Here is a 19569-nt window from a genome sequence, read left to right as displayed (position 1 = left end):
GGGATCGAACCTGGGTCTTCTGCATTAGCAGGTAGATTCTCTACCACTGCACCGAGTTAGATCTTAATCTACTGCATTTCACAGAAGCAAGTAAAGCATATAATTCAAGATGGTTTGGGGCTTACCTGGGGCCTCAGTGGTGGAGTCCGCCTGCCAGGGCAGAAGATTCAGGCTCGATTTGATTCCTGGTACAGGAAGATCGCACGTGCTGTATAGCCTCTTTGCCCATGCGCCACAGCTGCTGAGCCTGTGCTCTGGAGCCTGGGAACCACATCTACCAAAGCCCGCGTGTCCTGGAGCAACTGCTCTGCAATAAGGGTAACCACCACAGTGAGAAGCGCAGCTGGAGAGTAACCCCCACTCTGCAACGAGAGAAAAGCCTATATAGCTTCGAAGACTCAGCACAGCTAGGAAAAATAAAAATTAAAAAAAAAACCACACAGTTTGTTACCGCAGGCTTCCAAGTCAGCCAGTCATCCCAGACCTCTTATGCTGGGTGTAAGGCGTCGTATGTAGTTCAGAAAAGGAGGGGATGTGGGGCCGACTGTCGACTGTCAGTGGGGAGGGAGGCCGGATGCTAAGTGTCTGTGTGTTAGAGACGGGGAAATATGCAAGGCAAGAGAAGAGTAGGGTGGTCCAAAGCAGAACAGCAGCAGGGGGCGAGTTGGGGAGTGGGGTGCAGATGGCCTGGGGCCCGGACCTTGAAGGGCACCCCAGGTGTGGGGAGGAGGTGGGCCGCAGGAGCAGCTAGACTGTCCTGCCCTGGACAGGAGCGGGACGGACACCCTTGCTCAGAGAGGACTCTGATTTGGATCCACATCACTGTGGGGAAGCTTTGATGGTCAGAGAAAAAGGGGAGAACTCTGAAAGCTTGGGAGCACTTAGGAACAAGAGGAAGCGGCTTTAATTTGTATTTGTCTTTAGTTAATGATGCAAGTGATAGGACTAGGCTTATCGTGGGTTTGTTGTTTCCTCTGTTAATTTTCTCCCTAGGTATCTACATAAAAGTCTCTCCTTTTTCAGTTTCTTCCTCTGTATTAAATTCTGCCAGTCAGAGGCCATGGTCTGCGGGGATGTGGCTGTGATTGTGTGTCTCAGATGTTTGGGAATGCTGTCCAGCCCTCCCCTCACCCCCATTGTCAGCCACGGTGTGTCTGAATTCCCTAGGTAGAGGGGCTGTGTGTGCAGTGGAAGGCGTGACCCAGAGCCTGGTGGTGGGCCTGGAGGGTCCCGGAGGGCTTCAGACCCACTCAGAAGTGCCGGCTCTTCAGGGTAAATGGCATGTGGTTCTGTTGACAGACTGTTTTATACCGACTTTAAAAACAGCCAGAACCTGACTGCTCTCACCTCCGCCAGCCCCGCCACCTTGATCCAAGCTGCCCTTGTAGCCTCTGGATTATTGCAGCTTTCTGCTTCCGTCCTTACCCTGCTAGAGCCTGTTCTCACAGCAGCCAAAGTGATCCTTTGAAAAAAGAGGATTGCATCACTCCTATAGAAGTTGAAATTCTTACTGTGGTCTATAGGTCCCGCCTGGAGCATGGCCTGGACCCTTCCCCCAGCTTCCTTGCCTCATCCACAGCTCTGCGCTGATCACTTCACTTGGCAGTATTTCCCTTGCTCCTCCTCCAATAGTCAAGCACCCTCCAGCCTCAGGGCCTTTGTAATGACACAGTTCCTCTGCCTGGAAGCTTTTCTCCCCAGATATCTACATAGAAGTCTCTCCTTTTCAGTTTCTTCCTGTCTTTACCCTCAAGAAGTTATAGTGTGGAGACTTCCCTGGTGGTCCAGTGGTTAAGACTTTGCCATCCAATGCAAGGGGCCTGGGTTTGATCCCTGGTTCAGGAACTAAGATCCCACAAGCTTTGTAGCCAAAAAGCCAAAACAAGCAAAAAACAGAAACAATATTGCAACAAATTCAATAAAGACAAAAAATGGTCCACATCAAGAAAAGACTTAAAAGTTTATACTGAGGATTCAGTTATACAGAAGACTTAATTATATAATTATCTAGAACTGTTGGTGCCTGGTTCTACCCTTCCCTCACCTGCTCATCAAGTGCCTTCAACGCCTGTGAGCCTGTTTTCCCAAGGCTGACTATTTGATAGTCTGTTCCTGTAAAATGTCTTAAGGATTAATGGTTTGACCTTGACTTATTAAAACCCAAAATGAACTCAAATAGGCCTTTTGGGATACTTGTAAGCACTTCCCTGAGCAAGCTTCAGCCCTGGAGTTTCTGATTATGTCCAGGGTTGGGTCCCCAGTCTTTTTGTCAAGCTTGAGGCTAATTCTGCAATGCAGCCAGGCTGGGAATTTCTGAAATAGATGATCTAGGTTCTCAACCCGGGCTCCACATGTAGAATCACCTGGAGACCTTTAAAAAAACACCATTGCCGAGTATTCTTGCCTGGGAAGTCCTTTGGACAGAGGAGCCTGGTGGGTTACAGTTCAGGGGGTCGCAAAGAGCCGGACATGACTGAGCAGACCCGCACGCCCAGGCCCACGCCCAGCTTCCTTAGGTGATGATGATTCCCATCGTTGTCTAGGTTGACAGTCACAGCCCAGAAGTGTCAGCGCAGTGGGAGATGAGAGCCTAGATTCGCACCAGTTTTGGCAGGAAGTCACCTCTACCCACTCCAGTATTCTTGGGCTTTCCTTGTGGCTCAACTGGTAAAGAATCCACTTGCAATGCCAGAGACCTGGGTTCAATCCCTGGGTTCGTCCAATCTCTGGAGAAGGGAAAGGCTACCCACTCCAGTATTCTGGTCTGGAGAATTCCATGGACCATATAGTCACAAAGAGTCGGACACGACTGAGTGAGTAGCTTTCACTTCAGTCCACTTCCATGACGTGTGGTTTGCTCACACAGTACCAGCAGAGGGCGCACAGAGCAAATGCATCTTTCCACCCCTTCATTTCCTGCTGCCCCCCCGCAGCCCCCCAAAATCCCTGGTCACCCTTTGGCAACAGAAATGGGTTAGGGCCTCTGCAGTGCACCAGCAGGGCAGCACCCAGGAGCTGTCCCCATACCCCAGATTAGCAACAGCAAAGCCAACAGGAAATGGGGTGACTTGTAACGTGTTTTCACATGGTAGTTGTTATGGACTGTGTCCCCTCCTAAAATTCGTATGTTGAAACCATAGCCCCCCGTCGCCGTGTGATGGTGTTTTGAGGTGGGGCCTCTGGGAGGTGATTCTTGTTGGATGAGGTCATGGGGGTGGGGCCCTCATGATGGAATCAGTGCCATGTGAGGACAAGTAGGAAGAGACCCTCACCAAGGACCCAACCATGAACTTCCAGCCTCCAGACTCGTGAGAAATAAATGTTGGCTGTTTATGCTGCCCTGTCTATGGTATTCTTTTTTTTTAAAATTTATTTTTGTTAGTATTTACTTTTTAAAGTTATTTTATTATTCTTATTGTTACTTTATATTATTTGGCTGTGCTGTGTGGCATGTGAGATCTTAGGATCTTAGTTCCCCAACCAGGGATGGAACCCATGCCCCTTGCATTAGAAGCCCGAGTCTTAACCACTGGATAACCAGGGAAGTCCCTGCCTATGGTATCCTGTTTGAACAGCCTGAGCTAAGACGGGGTCCTCTAGCCTGTGGTGAGGTCAGCTGCAGCCAGAGGCATTCACAGTGTGCAGAGCTGGGGACTACTGTCCTTACTATGGATGCGTGTGTGCTAAGTGGCTTCAGGTGTGTCCAACTCTTTGTGACCCTATGGGCCGTAGCCTACCAGGCTCCTCTGTCCATGAAGATTCTCCAAGCAAGAACACTGGAGTGTGTTGCTAAGCCCTCCTCTGGGGGATCTTCCCCGCCCAGGGATCAAACCCAAGTCTCTTACATTTCCTTTGGCAGGCGGGTTCTTTACCACTAGCTCCGCCTGGGAAGCCCTGTCCTTCCTCTCCTGGTTATCGAAACTGAGCCTCACCTTGTTATAGGCCCAGGTAGTCCACCCCCATCCCGTCATAAACGGGCACATTTAATGCAATCCCCCAAACAGATCTGATGGGCTTAGCTGCTTGCAGGGGGCCAGCCTGGGGCAAGTTACCCAAATAACTAGGCGCTTGCCCTAGGCTGCTTTAAGAATTCAGGGCTCATGAGTCCTAAATGGAAAGCCACAGGGTCCTTTTGAAACCTGGGCAGAATCCCAACTTGTATGGCCTTGTTTTGATCCTGCAGCATTCATTCAACTGTAAATTCTTGCCTGATGAGGGTTAATCAGGCAGGGCCAATACCATCTGGCCATGTCTGTACCAACCCTAGAGACAAAGCATCCAGTTACTGGTTAACTGTTGTAATCTACCCTGGGATCTGGTGGGACTTGTGTCCTTGTTGGGAAGTAGATTTTGTATTTAGAGCTATGTGTGAACGCCATGCTTGAAGATCAAGTGGCCGAAGGAACCAGCATGTATTCAGCACCTGTTACGTGTCAGGCGATGATTATGTGCTTTTCTTGAATCCCACCCCCCCACCCCCACCGCCCCCGCAACGGCTGGAGTTGGAGAGCCAGAAGTTGCACGAGTATGGAAAGCACCATGTTTGGAAGCAAGACTTCTAGCTGGTTGGAACCCCAGTGCTGTTACTCCTGGGCTGTGAGTTTGGGCCAGTCATATAATCGCTCTCTGTGCCTTGGTTTCTTCCTTTGTGAATTGATGACACTAAAAGCACCCACCGAAGGTGGTTGAAGGGACTGACTTCCTACACGAAAAGCACTTAAAATAGCGCTTGGTCCAGGAAAGCCCTCAATAAGTGTCAGCAGCATTACCATGATCAGTCTTACTCTGCGGCTGATGCTCAGGGAAGTGAAGGGGCTTGCTCAAGGTCGCCCAGCTAGAAAGCAGCTGATCATTCTCCTGCCTTGTCCTGCCTGCTCTTGGGGCCTGCGGGAAGAAGGACGGAAAAATGGAAACAGTAACTGTTTTTAACAGAAGTCCTGGCACCTTCCACCTACCTGCCTCAGGGACATACATTCAGGAGCTTACACTAATGCTGGCCCGTTCAAGTCCGCTTTCTTTGGCCAGTGGCCAGAATGGCAGAGAGAAGTGTCCTGAGTGGTCGCTCCTCAAGCAACCCCATGCTGACGGAGTATGCGCATGCACACCCCACCGTGTCTCAAAGCCCTGCCTCCAGGCTGTATGATGCTGGGCAGGGTCTCCAGCCTCTCTCAGCATCAGGCTTCTCATTTTACAAACAGGCGCCACATGCCTAGGCGTCTTGTGACAGTTACAAAGCCCCAGCAGAATATGGGCTCCGCTGGTAGCTCAGATGGTGCCTCAGAATCTGCCTGCCATGCAGAAGACCTGGGTTGCATCCCTGGGTAGGGAAGATCCCCTGGAGAAGGGAATGGCAACCCACTCCAGTATTCTTGCCTGGAGAATCCCATAGACAGAGGAGCCTGGCAGTCTATAGTCCATGGGGTCGCAAAGAGTTGGAAATGACTGAGCGGCTCACACTTTCAGAATATGCTTACATGTAGCAGATGCTCAAACAAATGATAAATATCATTACCTGTGATTATTCTTAAAAGCACATTTTAGAGGAGCTATCCCACATTGAAGGTCAGGAACAGTGGCGGTAAGGAGATACCCCTCATCCAAGGTAAGGAGCAGTGGCTGTGCTTTGCTGGAGCAGCCATGAAGAGATACCCCCACGTCCAAGGTAAGAGAAACCCAAGTAAGATGGTAGGTGTTGCAAGAGGGCATCAGAGGGCAGACACACTGAAACCATACTCACAGAGAACTAGTCAATCTAATCACACTAGGACCACAGCCTTGTCTAACTCAATGAAACCAAGCCATGCCTGTGGGGCAACCCAAGAGGGGCGGGTCATGGTGGAGAGGTCTGACAGAACGTGGTCCACTGGAGAAGGGAATGGCAAGCCACTTCAGTATTCTTGCCTTGAGAACCCCATGAACAGTATGAAAAGGCAATATGATAGGATACCAAAAGAGGAACTCCCGAGGTCATTAGGTGCCCAATATGCTACTGGAGATCAGAGGAGAAATAACTCCAGAAAGAACGAAGGGATGGAGCCAAAGCAAAAACAATACCCAGTTGTGGATGTGACTGGTGATAGAAGCAAGATCCTATGCTGTAAAGAGCAATATTGCATAGGAACCTGGAATGTCAGGTCCATGAATCAAGGTAAATTGGAAGTGGTCAAACAAGAGATGGCAAGGGTGAACATCAACATTCTAGGAATCAGCAAACTAAAATGGACTGGAATGGGTGAATTTAATTCAGATGACCATTATATCTACTACTGTGGGCAGGAATCCCTCAGAAGAAATGGAGTAGCCATCATGGTCAACAAAAGAGTCCGAAATGCAGTACTTGGATGCAATCTCGAAAATGACAGAATGATCTCTGTTCTTCTCCAAGGCAAACCGTTCAATACCACAGTTATCCAAGTCTATGCCCCAACCAGTAATGCTGAAGAAGCTGAAGTTGAATGGTTTTATGAAGACCTACAAGACCTTTTAGAACTAACACCCAAAAAAGATGTCCTTTTCATTATAGGGGACTGGAATGCAAAAGTAGGAAGTCAAGAAACACCTGGAGTAACAGGCAAATTTGGCCTTGGAATGTAGAATGAAGCAGGGCAAAGACTAATAGAGTTTTGCCAAGAAAATGCACTGGTCGTAGCAAACACCCTCTTCCAACAACACAAGAGAAGACTCTACACATGGACATCATGAGATGGTTAACACCGAAATCAGATTGATTCTATTCTTTGCAGCCAAAGATGGAGAAGCTTTATACAGTCAACAAAAACAAGACCAGGAGCTGACTGTGGCTCAGATCAGGAACTCATTACTACCAAACTCAGACTTAAATTGAAGAAAGTAGGGAAAACCGCTAGATCATTCAGGTATGACCTAAATCAAATCCCTTATGATTATACAGTGGAAGTGAGAAATAGATTTAAGGGCCTAGATCTGATAGATAGAGTGCCTGATGAACTATGGAATGAAGTTCGTGACATTGTGCAGGAGACAGGGATCAAGACCATCCCCATGGAAAAGAAATGCAAAAAAGCAAAATGGCTGTCTGGGGAGGCCTTACAAATAGCTGTGAAAAGAAGAGAGGCGAAAAGCAAAGGAGAAAAGGAAAGATATAGGCTTCTAAATGCAGAGTTCCAAAGACTAGCAAGAAGAGATAAGAAAGCCTTCTTCAGGGATCAATGCAAATAAATAGAGGAAAACAACAGGTTGGGAAAGACTAGAGATCTCTTCAAGAAAATTAGAGATACCAAGGGAACGTTTCATGCAAAGATGGGCTCGATAAAGGACAGAAATGGTATGGACCTAACAGAAGCAGAAGATATTAAGAAGAGGTGGCAAGAATACATGGAAGAACTGTACAAAAAAGATCTTCACAACCCAGATAGTCATGATGATGTGATCACTAATCTAGAACCAGACATCTTGGAATGTGAAGTCAAGTGGGCCTTAGCATCACTACGAACAAAGCTAGTGGAGGTGATGGAATTCCAATTGAGCTGTTTCAAATCCTGAAAGATGATGCTGTGAAAGTGCTGCACTCAATATGCCAGCAAATTTGGAAAACTCAGCAGTGGCCACAGGACTGGAAAAGGTCAGTTTTCATTCCAATTCCAAAGAAAGGCAATGCCAAAGAATGCTCAAACTACTGCACAATTGCACTCATCTCACATGCTAGTAAAGTAATGCTCAAAATTCTCCAAGCCAGGCTTCAGCAATATGTGAACAGTGAACTCCCTGACGTTCAAGCTGGTTTTAGAAAAGGCAGAGGAACCAGAGATCAAATTGCCAACATCTGCTGGATCATGGAAAAAGCAAGAGAGTTCCAGAAAAACATCTATTTCTGCTTTATTGACTATGCCAAAACCGTTGACTGTGTGGATCACAATAAACTGTGGAAAATTCTGAAAGAGATGAGAATACCAGACCACCTGACCTGCCTCTTGAGAAATCTGTATGCAGGTCAGGAAGCAACAGTTAGAACTGAACATGGAACAACAGACTGCTTCCAAATCGGAAAAGGAGTACGTCAAGGCTGTATATTGTCACCCTGCTTATTTAACTTCTATGCAGAGTACATCATGAGAAACGCTGGACTGGAAGAAACACAAGCTGGAATCAAGATTGCCAGGAGAAATATCAATAACCTCAGATATGCAGATGACACCACCCTGATGGCAGAAAGTGAAGAGGAGCTAAAAAGCCTCTTGATGAAAGTGAAAGAGGAGAGCGAAAAAGTTGGCCTAAAGCTCAACATTCAGGAAACGAAGATCATGGCATCCGGTCCCATCACTTCATGGGAAATAGATGGCGGAACAGTGGAAACAGTGTCAGACTTTATTTTGGGGGGCTCCAAAATCACTGCAGATGGTGACTGCAGCCATGAAATTAAAGGACGTTTACTCCTTGCAAGAAAAGTTATGACCAACCTAGATAGCATATTCAAAAGCAGAGACATTACTTTGCCGACTAAGGTCTGTCTAGTCAAGGCTATGGTTTTTCCTGTGGTCATGTATGGATGTGAGAGTTGGACTGTGAAGAAGGCTGAGCGCCGAAGAATTGATGCTTTTGAACTGTGGTGTTGGAGAAGACTCTTGTGAGTCCCTTGGACTGCAAGGAGATCCAACCAGTCCATTCTGAAGGAGATCAACCCTGGGATTTCTTTGGAAGGAATGATGCTAAAGCTGAAACTCCAGTACTTTGGCCACCTGATGCTGGGAGGGATTGGGGGCAGGAGGAGAAGGGGACGACCGAGGATGAGATGGCTGGATGGCATCACGGACTCGATGGATGTGAGTCTGAGTGAACTCCGGGAGTTGGTCATGGACAGGGAGGCCTGGCGTGCTGCGATTCATGGGGTCGCAAAGAGTCGGACACGACTGAGCAACTGAACTGAACTGAACTGATTACTTTCTAAGTGCAATTATTTCATAGATGTGTTGGGTGTCCCAGCCAGAAGGAACATTGGAAGTCTTGTGATCCAAACCATACATTTTCCACGTGAGAAAAATAAGGGCTGTGTAGGGGTACGGAGACAGCTGGGTGCAGAAGCGAGTCAGCAGTGCATGACCCCTGCGTGGTTCCAGGTCAGACACCAGGAGGACCGAAGAGGCAGACTGTTTCCCCACCCCCACAACCCCCGCAGGTGCTGACTCAGCATCTCTTCCCTGCTTTCCCATGTTGCACCTGCCTGCGGGCTGATTCCAGCTGGTCCTCAACTTAACCACCTCAAGCGGTGGCAAAAAGAATGCAGTTGAATTGGTTTGGGGTAGGGCACAAGAGTTTTACAAAGCTCTTTAGGGCGACTACAAAGTGCGTCCAGTGTTGGGATTTCCCAATGGCTAAGACTGCACACTGCCAAGGCAGGGGGCCTGGGTTCAATCCTTGGTCAGGGAACTAGATCCCACATGGCACAACTGAAAAAAAAAAAAAAAAAAAGATCTCCCGTGCTGCAATGGAGACCTGGTGCAGCCAAATAAATTAAAAAATATTAAAAAATGAAGCCACACAAGGTACCTAGTGAGGACTGTCAGTGTCCTGGGCTCTGTGGGTTCTGTGTTCATCCTCTCCCCATCCAGCCCATTCCTGTTGTCCTGGTAGGGCCACCCAGTCATCTCGAGGCCACAGATTCCCACCTGGTGGTCCAGGCGCTCTGTTGTTCACAGTGGGCACTCAGGATATTCTTTCGAGAATGCACGTGGATTATCCCCTTAGCCCAGACCTTTGGTGGCTCCATCACTGTGTGGCAGGCCCAGCCTGGCTCAGAAGACCCTCTGGATCTGTGCCCTGCCTTTTTCTCTGGCCTGGTCTCCAGGCTCTTCCCATCTCCCCGTCTTTGTGATATAGTCATGCTGAACACCACAGACCTGCCTTCCTCACCCAGCCTTCAGCTAGCTGTTCTCTTGGTCTGGAACGCCTTCTACCCCTCCTCTGAGTCATTGGAGCAGTTCTCACTCAACCATGAGGTTGAAATTCAGGGGCCTGACTTCCACCCTGCCTTGGGCCTGTCCTTTTTTCACAAACAGCGTCCTCCTGTATCCTGGCCCTTATGCGGGCCCGTGGCAGGTGAGCCGAGGGCCACACCTTGTCCACCCCTGACACGTGGTATACCTTGGATGAACTCTGATGAACTGAATGGCCTCAGCAGGCTTCCTGAGGCAGAATTAACACAGGCACAGAATTCCCCCAAGACATCCTGAAGAGTTACGTGCTTAACAAGAACTTGTCAAATGAGTCCTTACCAAAACCATTTCTAACCAAAAAGACCACTTATACGCAGATGTTTCCATTATAAACATTTTGTTTTTAATTTAAGAATACTGATGAACACAGGAAACAGATTGAATTCATGGAATTGGGCATAGGGTCATCCATTACATTGTGACGTGTTAATTTCTTTATCATTTATTGGCACTGTCAACAGAATACTGTAAACAAGATCACTTTGTATGCAGGTAAGTTGGCGAGGTTCCCTAGCTATGGTTTTCTACCATGAGTTGATATATAGATAGATATAGACATGTATAGATATATAGACAGATGAATGTTGTGCACAACTTTGCATGGTTACTGAGTGTCAGTAAAAATTATAAAAAAAAAACACCCATTTATAGTAAAAGTGAGGATGTGCTAAGATTTGCTATTACTGGACCTCGTTTTTCTGTAAAAGGGATGAGATTTCCTAGCGACACGTACTAAACTCCATGGCACTAATGTGGGATGGATTCATTTCCAGGCCATAGGTCACAAAAACTCTTCTGCACCTGTCTTCTGCTCTCCTTGTGTTCCACTAACCTCTGACAGTTGAACACTGCTGAGAATCTTTACCTTTCCCCCAACCCCCAAAAGAGGATGTCTCAGGAACTCACTCAGCCCTGAGTCAATGAGATAAAATAGCTTAAAAAGTTTTCTAAGAAGTAACTTCCCTTGGTAAGGAGTGAATAAGTCTGGTCCTGACTCTCCAGATTAAAAAAAAAAAAATTTCATTTATCTGTCCATGCCCTATGGGGAGAGAACAAAATATTGGAGCCACTCTCTCCACCAAAGAGAGCCATGTTTCTGGTTGTGCACTGGCTTAAAAACCTTTTGGACTCCAGGAACCTCACTGTATGCTTGGATCCAATGCTAAGTTTCTCCAGAGAAAGCGTATGTGAAGTATGGTTTGGTTTGCATTTTGCTTGTTTGTTAAATAAGGCCTTGAATCTTGGGATATTGCCTGTGGAATCTGGATCCCCTGTGAAAGGTGTGAGGCTGTGAATGGGTGTGTCTTCGCATATGCTGTTCCCTTTCTGCAACACTTCCTTGCCTTGTCTGCTAGGTGAACTCTTAGGCATCCTGCAAAACCCTGCTTAAATGTCACTTTCTCCTTGGACCCTCCTCTGACCCTTAGATGGATCAGGTCACTCCCTCTGATTTCCTGATGTTCCCACACATACTGCTGTTACGGCACTTGCCATTCTGCATTGATTGTTGGTTTAAGAGTCTGTGGTTCCCAATGGGAGGGTGAGTCCCTTGAGAACAGGGACTAGGTTTCATTTCACCTTTGGATTTCTAGTGCTTAGCACTGGGCCTGGGACAGAGCAGATATTTAATGCAAGTTTCATGAATGAATGACTGGATAAATGAATGACTCTACAAGTGAGTGAAAGTTGTAGAGAGAGGGAACTCCATTTAGCTGGCAGTGCACATGCCCTCGGACACAGCAGAGCTCCTTAAAAGCAACAGACTGGCACTGAGTGCAGGATGTGGGGTGAACCAGGATTCATGGATCTGTCCATGTTCTTGTTAAACATGTGAGTTTGCCTTTGACTCTCGGCAAAGATAGGTTGATGACCAAATCTGCTGAACAGTGGAAGCGGGAAGAAAAAACCAAAGCACTTTGAGATCTTTGGATGATTAGTTATTAAAAGAGAAAAGTGCTGAATTGAGATTCTTGATCTGTCTGGCTCCCCAAAACAGTCAACCAAGGCATGGGGAGACCCCAGTGGCTTCCTTTTGGACAGACTTCCTTCATCTACCTGCTAAACCACACCTCATTGCTCTAGGATGACCTGCTGCTCTGTTTTAGAAGCATATGAAGTCAAATCAATCAGTTGCAAAATTGTCTCACCTCCAGGAGAGACCCCCTGAACCTCAGCCATCCTCTAGTGAAGCCTCTAAGCATCTCCTGCCTGGTTCTCTTACACTCATGCGTGGCGGGAAAATCTCTGACTCAGAGCAATAACAATAAGGGAATCGCGGCGCTCTGACAAGCTGCATTTTCCTGCCTGGAGCTCTGTGCGTTTAATGCGTGACGCCTCCCTCAAGAAGAAACCTGGTCCTGTAACCAATTCCCTCTGACGGAGCGGAAAAGCCGTTCCTGGGGCACTGCTCACATGTGGAGCAGAGGTGGGTGAGCAGAAGCTAGAGAAAGGGATCCCCCCAGACCAGGGGTTCAAAGTCAGACCCTAGAAGCTGGGGGGGGGACAGGAAGAGGGGGGGGTCTCTGCTGTCCCCGGCTTGGGCTGACACTCCCGGGAGTGTGTCCCAGGGTGATGGGCTACAGCTTTCCTTCCCAGGAGGGAGGTCTGCGCTGATGCCTAACAGGAGGGAGGGAACTTGGGGAATGAGAGTGGGGCTAAGACCGGTTGGTGATGCCGCCCAGAGATTCTCCCAGGACGAAGCCCCCTCAAGGAGAGAATTCACAGTTTGGAGAGGAATCCCCAGATGCACCGGGGGAGTGGCTACAAGACCCCCTTCCCACAGCTCCCCCCTTCCCACAGCCCGAAGCTCAGTCCTGTGTCCCTGCCATCCTGCCTTCCCATGCTGTGTCCTGCCCATCACTGCACTGCCCATGGGACATGCTCAGGGGGGATGAGGGGGACGCGAGTCTGTTTGCATAGGATGGGGGAGGGAGAACCAGCATCCTCCCCTCTCTGAATGTGTCCCTCGAGTGGAACGGAACCCAGGAGTCCCAGCCATCAGGCCCAGCAGCAGGTGTCATTCCCTTGACTGGCTTCCAAAGGTATTGGGGGGTCCCCGGAGGGCAGTTACGTGGCCAGGACCCCCGGGGACCATCCTAAGACAGTCCAGGGCTCAAGCAGAATCTCTGAGCTGAAAACCAATGTGCGCCATCGGCTCCTTGGAGACGGAGACCCCAACCAGCCCCTCCCTGCCCCCAAGCCACCACAGACATCCCCTCCTCTTCACGAGTAACCCTCCAGTTTATGCCTTCACCTCTGAAACTTTGAGTGAAAACATGAATTAGGCAAACTAATCAATTGGACAACGGTTGAGGTCGGGCCGTCCTCAGAGCATGGAGGAGAGGGCTTCTTTACTTGAAGTCAGCTAGGATGTCACTAAAGACGTTGAGGAACAGGTGTGCGTGGTGATCTCGGAAGACCAGAGTGGGACGGAAGCGGATGGACTTGTCGCCGCAGCCCCCCAGCATCAGGCCTGGAAGGAGAAACAAGGGGTGGGTGGGTTAGGGGCTCGGGCTCAGAGTCACCTGCTGGGGGTCCGCCGGGGGGGCGGTCACACAGGGGTGCTACCATCCATCTGGACTGTTTCATCCTTCCCCTAGCCACCCATCCAGCCTTCCTTCTCGTTCTCTCCCATCGCCCAGCTCACCCACCCTTCTCTCTTCCCTCCCTCCCTTCCAACTGCAAATGCCGGCTCTGTTGCCCCAAACTAGCCCTGCTGATGGAGAAACCCTGAGTCCAAGTCCCTGCCTTCCAGGAACTCATGGTGCGGCAGGGAGAGAAAATAAGTAAAGAACTAAATTACAGCACTTCTTGGTGGTCCAGCGGTTAAGAATCAGCCTGCCAGTGCAGGGGACACGGGTTCGATCCCTGGTCCAGGAAGATCCCACATGCCAAGGATCAGCTAAGCCCGTGTGCCACACGTGCCCTAGAGCCCGTGCTCCGCCACGAGAGAAGCCACCACAATGAGAAGCCCGCACGCCACGCCCCTGCTCCCTGCAACTAGAGAAAGCCTGGGTGCAGCCAAAAGTAACTGCATAAATACAATTATGAAAAAAAGAAGTAAATTACAAAAGTGTGGGCAGGTCAGCAGCATGTCCAGGAGACGGAATCTGCTTATTACTATTACTTTTTAGCATACGGGATCTTAGTTCCCCAACCAGGGAGGGAACCTGTGGTCCCAGCAGTAAAAGTGCCGAGTCTTAACCACTGGACGCTAGGGAGTTCCTGGAATTTATTTTTAAAATCTGTTTATGGCCTGTGGGAATCTTAGTTTCCCGGACCAGGGTTTGAACTCATGCCCCACGCAGTGGAAGTGCAGAGTCTTAACCACTGGACGACCAGTGAATTCCTGGAATCTGCTTATTTTATTTTAAAAATCTATTTATTTATGGCCTGCGGGAATCTTAGTGTCCTGGACCAGGGACAGAACCTGTGCCCCCTGCAGGGGAAGCGCAGAGTCTTAACCACTGGACCATCAGGGACCACCTAGAATGTACTTATTTTAAAGGGCAACTTCACCTTTGACTAGATTGGGGTCCTTGCCTGGGTTGCACAGTGTCTCTGAGACTTTTTTTTTTCCATTCTCAAGAGGAGATGAATTACCCTGCCGTTCAGGGTTGCGCCTGGGATCCTCTAAGATGGTCCATGTGAAAGACACCAGCTTAGACACCCAGCAGGCACTCTGATCTCCCCCACTTAAAACTTCTAGGGCTCCCATAGCTCTCAGGAGAAAGTCTGGAATCTTGAACATCATCCACCTGAACCTGATTCACCCACCACTGCCTCTGTCCCTTGTCACACTCTAAGCCCCGTCTCACCCAGCTAAAGGAACACCTCCCTCCCTCTGCCCAAAATGCTCCTTCTCACCTTCTTCACCTGGCCAACCACTATTCATCCAGCAAAATGCTGCTTCCTCCAGGAAGCCTTCCCTGATTTCCTGGACATTTTCCCCAGCTATTTTCTCTCTAGCTCCTTTCCTTCCATCCTAGGACTTAAAACTGTAATAGATTGTTTCTGAAATATTCTCTTTGATGTCACCCCTTCCTGCTAGACTGAAAGCTCCTTGAAGGAAGGTTTCCTGATCCTCTCCAGTGTGGGCACCACTCACCTATTCGGGGAATACTGCCGCATGAATCAACATATAAAGAAATCTCCCTGGTAACTTTCTCTTAAGAAAGGAGATTCAGCCTATTTTTAGTCCCTTGAAGGTTCACCTTCTGTGCCCCAACTGGGCCCCTGACCTGGAACTGTGGTCACTTCCCCTCGTGGCCAAGGTGTTTTACCTTTGTTTCTGGCTATTGAAATGAGTTTATTCCGCACGGATTCATCTGGAGTGTCGAAGGAGCAGAAGGTGCCTCGCCCTCTGACTCTGCTGATGAGCTGGGGAAACCGGGCCTACAGTTGGGAGACAAGGCTGGCATCAGTGCAAAGGAAGGCAAGACTTCTTTGGTGGTCCAGGGGTTAAGAATCTGCCTGCCAATGCAGGGGACGTGGGCTCCATCCCTGGTCCGGGAAGATCCCATGTCCTGTGGGGCAGCTAGGCCCCGTGTACCACAATGACTGAGGCCCGCATCCTAGAGCTGGTGCTCGGCAGCAAGAGAAGCCACCGCAACAAGAAGCCTGCACGCTGCAACTAGAGGTTAGCCCCTGCTCACTGCAACTAGGGAAAGCCCACGCAGCAACGAAGACCCAGTGCAGTAAAAGGGAAAAGAGCCAAGGCAGCCATCAGTCCACGTGGACCTTGTGGCCACTCGGCTCAGGGTAGGAACAGCCTCGGAACAACAGGATCCTTGCAGAGCCCGGCCGGCCCCGGCACGTCCACACTCCGGCACCGACAACTGCAACTGGGGCCCAGCTGTCCCCCCAGGGGACACAGAAGTGTCCGACATTTCCCCTGCCACCCTGGCAACGGGGGAGGGAACAGGCGGCAGGAGGGAAGGTCCTTCTGCTTCCATCCTTCCCAGAGGCTTTTTCTAGCACCTGCTCCAGCCCAGCCTCAGTCTAAATGCAAATCCAGTCCAAGAAAAGAAAAAAGAAATTCCCCTTCGAGCTACATGCCGCACAGTTGGAGGGGCTCAGCTGTCTCAGCAGCCACACTTAACCCCTTCAGCGTCTGCAATCAGGCAGACCTGAGTTTAAAGCTCCCCATTCCCATCCAGATAATGAGGAGTACTGTAGGGAATATGCTTTGCACAGGCCTGTACTATAATTAACAGAGCTTCTTTGAAAAATAAGAATGACTTTCTCATCACCCCCAGGCAAAGGGTTGGGAGCAGTAAAAAGTACATCGTGGAAAAACATCTTGAAAACAAGATGTTGAAATACTGATGTGACTGATGGAAAACCATTAGTGACTGTTCCCAGAGCCTTGAGGGAGTTGCTGAGAAAGGGTGTCACTAGCTGAAGTGCTAAACAGAGTCAAGAAAGGCCTGAAGGTTTGACACTGAGGACTGTGCATTGTATATCTTTATCCCCGATCTGAGATTGTAAAGAACAGATATCTCTAGAGCACGTACCAGGAAAGGAAAAAGGAAAGTGAAGTCGCTCAGCTGTGTCTGACTCTTTCGACCCCATGGACTGACTGTAGGCTACCAGGCTCCTCTGTCCATGGGATTTTCCAGGCAAGGGTACTAGAGTGGGTTGCCATTTCCTTCATTGGAAAGACTGATGCTGAAGCTGAAACCCCAATACTTTGGCCACCTGATGCAAAGAACTGACTCATTTGAAAAGACCCTGATGCTGGGAAAGATTGAAGGCAGGATGAAAGGGGACGACAGAGGATGAGATGGTTGGATGGCATCACTGACTCGATGGACATGAGTTTGAGCACACTCTGGGAGTTGGTGATGGGCAGGGAAGTCTGGTGTGCTGCAGTCCATGGGGTCCCAAAGAGTCGGACACGACTAAGCGACTGAACTGACTCCTGTTCTGGAACATGGGCTGTAGGCAGCGAGGCTTCAGCAGTTGTGGCTCCAGGACTCTAGAGCACAGGCTCAATAGCTGTGGCGCATGGGCTTAGCTGCTCCGACATGTGGGATCTTCTCAGATCAGGGATGGGACCCGAGTCTCCTGAACTGGCTGGCAGATTCTTTACCACTGACCCACCAAGGAAGCTCCAGGCAAGCAACTTCTAATTTTTCAGTGTAAGTATGTCCCAAACGTTGCATGGGATATATTTGTGCTAAAAAAAAAATAATAATTCTCATCTTTTAAATTTAACTAAAAGTCTTGTAATTTGCTAACTCTTACATCCCCATCTGGGGAGGAAGAAGTTGGTCCCTGAAGCTCCTGCCTCTTCCCTGTGATGGGAACCAAGTCTAGTACCTGCCTTTCTCCCCTGGGCTTTGGACTTGTGAAATTTAAATGTAACTGGGGGATCCTAACTTTATTTTCCCTTGAAATGCAGGAATCCTATTCTGAGGATTAAATGAGATAATGCACTTAACACAATGCTTGGCACAGAGCAAATTTTCAATTGATGGAAAAATAATTTTAAAAAGGATGACGTCTTTGATCATGTCAGAGGGGTGAACACTGGCAAAGAACACGGATTTTGAAGGCCACCAAAATCAGGTTCAAACCCCAGGGGAAGTCCTCCTTGGTGGTCCAGAGGCCAAGACTCCATACTGCCAGTGCTGGGGGCCTGGGTTCCACCCCTGGTCGAGGAACGAGATCCCACTTGCTGCAGCTAAAGATCCTGTGTGCTGCAGTTGAGGGTCAGAGCAGCCAAAGAAATAAGTACATTTTAAAAAGAAAGAAAGAAAAAGAAGTACAGTAGAAGCTGTGTAACTTTGGACAAGTTAATAACTCTCTCCCCCTCCGTTTCCTCATCTGTAAAATGGGGACAATAGTGGTGTCTCCATCACTGGCATGACTGTTGGACTTAAACAGGAATGCACAAGGCTCCTTGTTAGAGGACTCGGTGGGAGCAGCCTCTCAATCAGAGGACGCTGTTCTCACTACCGTCCCTCCTCCCTTCAACGTCAATAGCATTGTCAGCGTCACCATCATCATCGGCGGTTCAGCTGAGCTCACCAGGGACTGGATGCTTCAAGCTCCCGGAGGAAGGAAGGGCTCTTTCTGTCCAGCCATCTGGGGAGGGTCAGCTCTCCTCCTAACTCCTGGGCTGGACTGGCCAGTCCTGGAGACACTGTGGTTCCTCCCAGCAACATCCCCCACCCCAAAATCTAGGAGAGTGTGTCATGCAGGGAATAGACACAACAAAGGCAAATAATTAGAATAATTATAATAGAGAGCTCTACTGTCCAATGAGGGGGCCACATGTGGCTGTTGAAATGTGAGTTCAAATTGGAGTGTACCCTAAGTGACTGAGGGCAGGAGGAGAAGGGGGCAACAGAGAATAAGATGGTTGGATGGCATCACCGACTCAATGGACTTGAGTTTGAGCGAACTCCAGGAGATAGTGAAGGACAGGGAAACCTGGCGTGCTGCGGTCCATGGGGTCGCAAAGAGTCGGACATGACTGAACAATGACAAGAGCTTGCAATCTGTCCCCCTGGAGAGCACTGCTACGGAGTGATCAGGGTGTAGAAGATGGTCCAGGGGAGGGAACGGGCAGCACACGGGTGGGAAGGAGAGAGGAGTGTTGGGGAGGTTTTTCAAAGGAGGGATGTCTGAACTCAGAGGAGGATGTTAGCAGAAAACTAGGAGCTCAGGAACCGGGAACAAGGTTGGAAATGAGGGGTAGGAAGGCGCTCCCTACAGAAATGGCACAGCTCACTCAGAATCGCTGGGGCAGTGGGTGCGGTGCCACCCTGAAGGGTTCAGCTGTTGCCCCAGGGGCCGTGGGGAGCCATGGGTGGGGGTCTTGGAGGGTTGGGATGGGGCCGGGGTGGCAGAGTACCTGGAGGTCGAGCAGTCCCGTGAGCAGGACCTTCCCAGCATGGGCTGCGTTGTTCAGCAGGTCCTCTCGCTTGATGACGTTGATGACCTCGGCCAGCAGCAGGTTCTTGGACGGGTCTCCCAGCCACGTGTTGAAGATCCGGTAAGGCTGGAATCGGAATCAGATATCACGGGGTATCAGAAAGGTTTCAGACACAGCCTCAGACACACTTCTCCTCGTTTAAGAGAGAGATTAATCAGCAAGCAGTTGCTACGGGCTGGGAGGATAACACACGGTCTCACCAAATTCTGTACATCACAGCAACCTTGTAGGTCTTACACATGTGTGCTAAAGTCGCTTCAGTTGTGTTAGACTCTTTGTGACTCTACAGACTGTAGCCTTTCAGGCGCCTCTGTCCACGGGATTCTCCAGGCTAGAAAGCTGGAGTGGGTTGCTATGCCCTCCTCCAGGGGATCTTCCCGACCCAGGGATTGAGCCTGCGTCTCCTGTATTGCAGGCAGATTCTTTATAGCTGAGCCGCTGGGGAAGCCCTGTGGGTCTTCTAGTTACTACTATTAGGGACACCAACTCATCCAGGCCCTGGAAAATCCCTTAGTCCTGGGGAAACTGAGACAGTTGGCTCCTCATCACCACAATTCTTATTTTTATAAAGGATGAGCAGGGGTTCTGAGAGGTGAAGTGATTTCTCTGTGAAAATACAGCACTTTGGTGGAGTCAGGAGTGGACTGATGGCAGCCT

General features: G+C 49.3%; 1 protein-coding gene across 1 annotated transcript in view; it reads right to left on the bottom strand.

Moving 5' to 3' along the window:
- Positions 1 to 10288: 10288 nt before the first annotated feature.
- Positions 10289 to 19569, bottom strand: part of ABAT (4-aminobutyrate aminotransferase) — an 85611-nt gene continuing 76330 nt past the window's right edge. Inside the window, exons 14-16 of the mRNA XM_069569902.1 lie at positions 18832 to 18978; positions 15251 to 15362; positions 10289 to 13440 (exon numbers count right to left, since the gene is read on the bottom strand). Coding sequence (XP_069426003.1) covers positions 13319 to 13440; positions 15251 to 15362; positions 18832 to 18978 — 381 coding nt within the window. The 3' untranslated portion in view covers positions 10289 to 13318. The remainder of the gene's footprint in view (positions 13441 to 15250; positions 15363 to 18831; positions 18979 to 19569) is intronic.

This window comes from Ovis canadensis, chromosome 24 (assembly GCF_042477335.2).
Source record: "Ovis canadensis isolate MfBH-ARS-UI-01 breed Bighorn chromosome 24, ARS-UI_OviCan_v2, whole genome shotgun sequence".
NCBI classification, from domain to species: Eukaryota; Metazoa; Chordata; class Mammalia; order Artiodactyla; family Bovidae; genus Ovis; species Ovis canadensis.
Note: the sequence above shows the minus strand (reverse complement) of the source record. Positions and strands in the feature narration are given on the sequence as shown.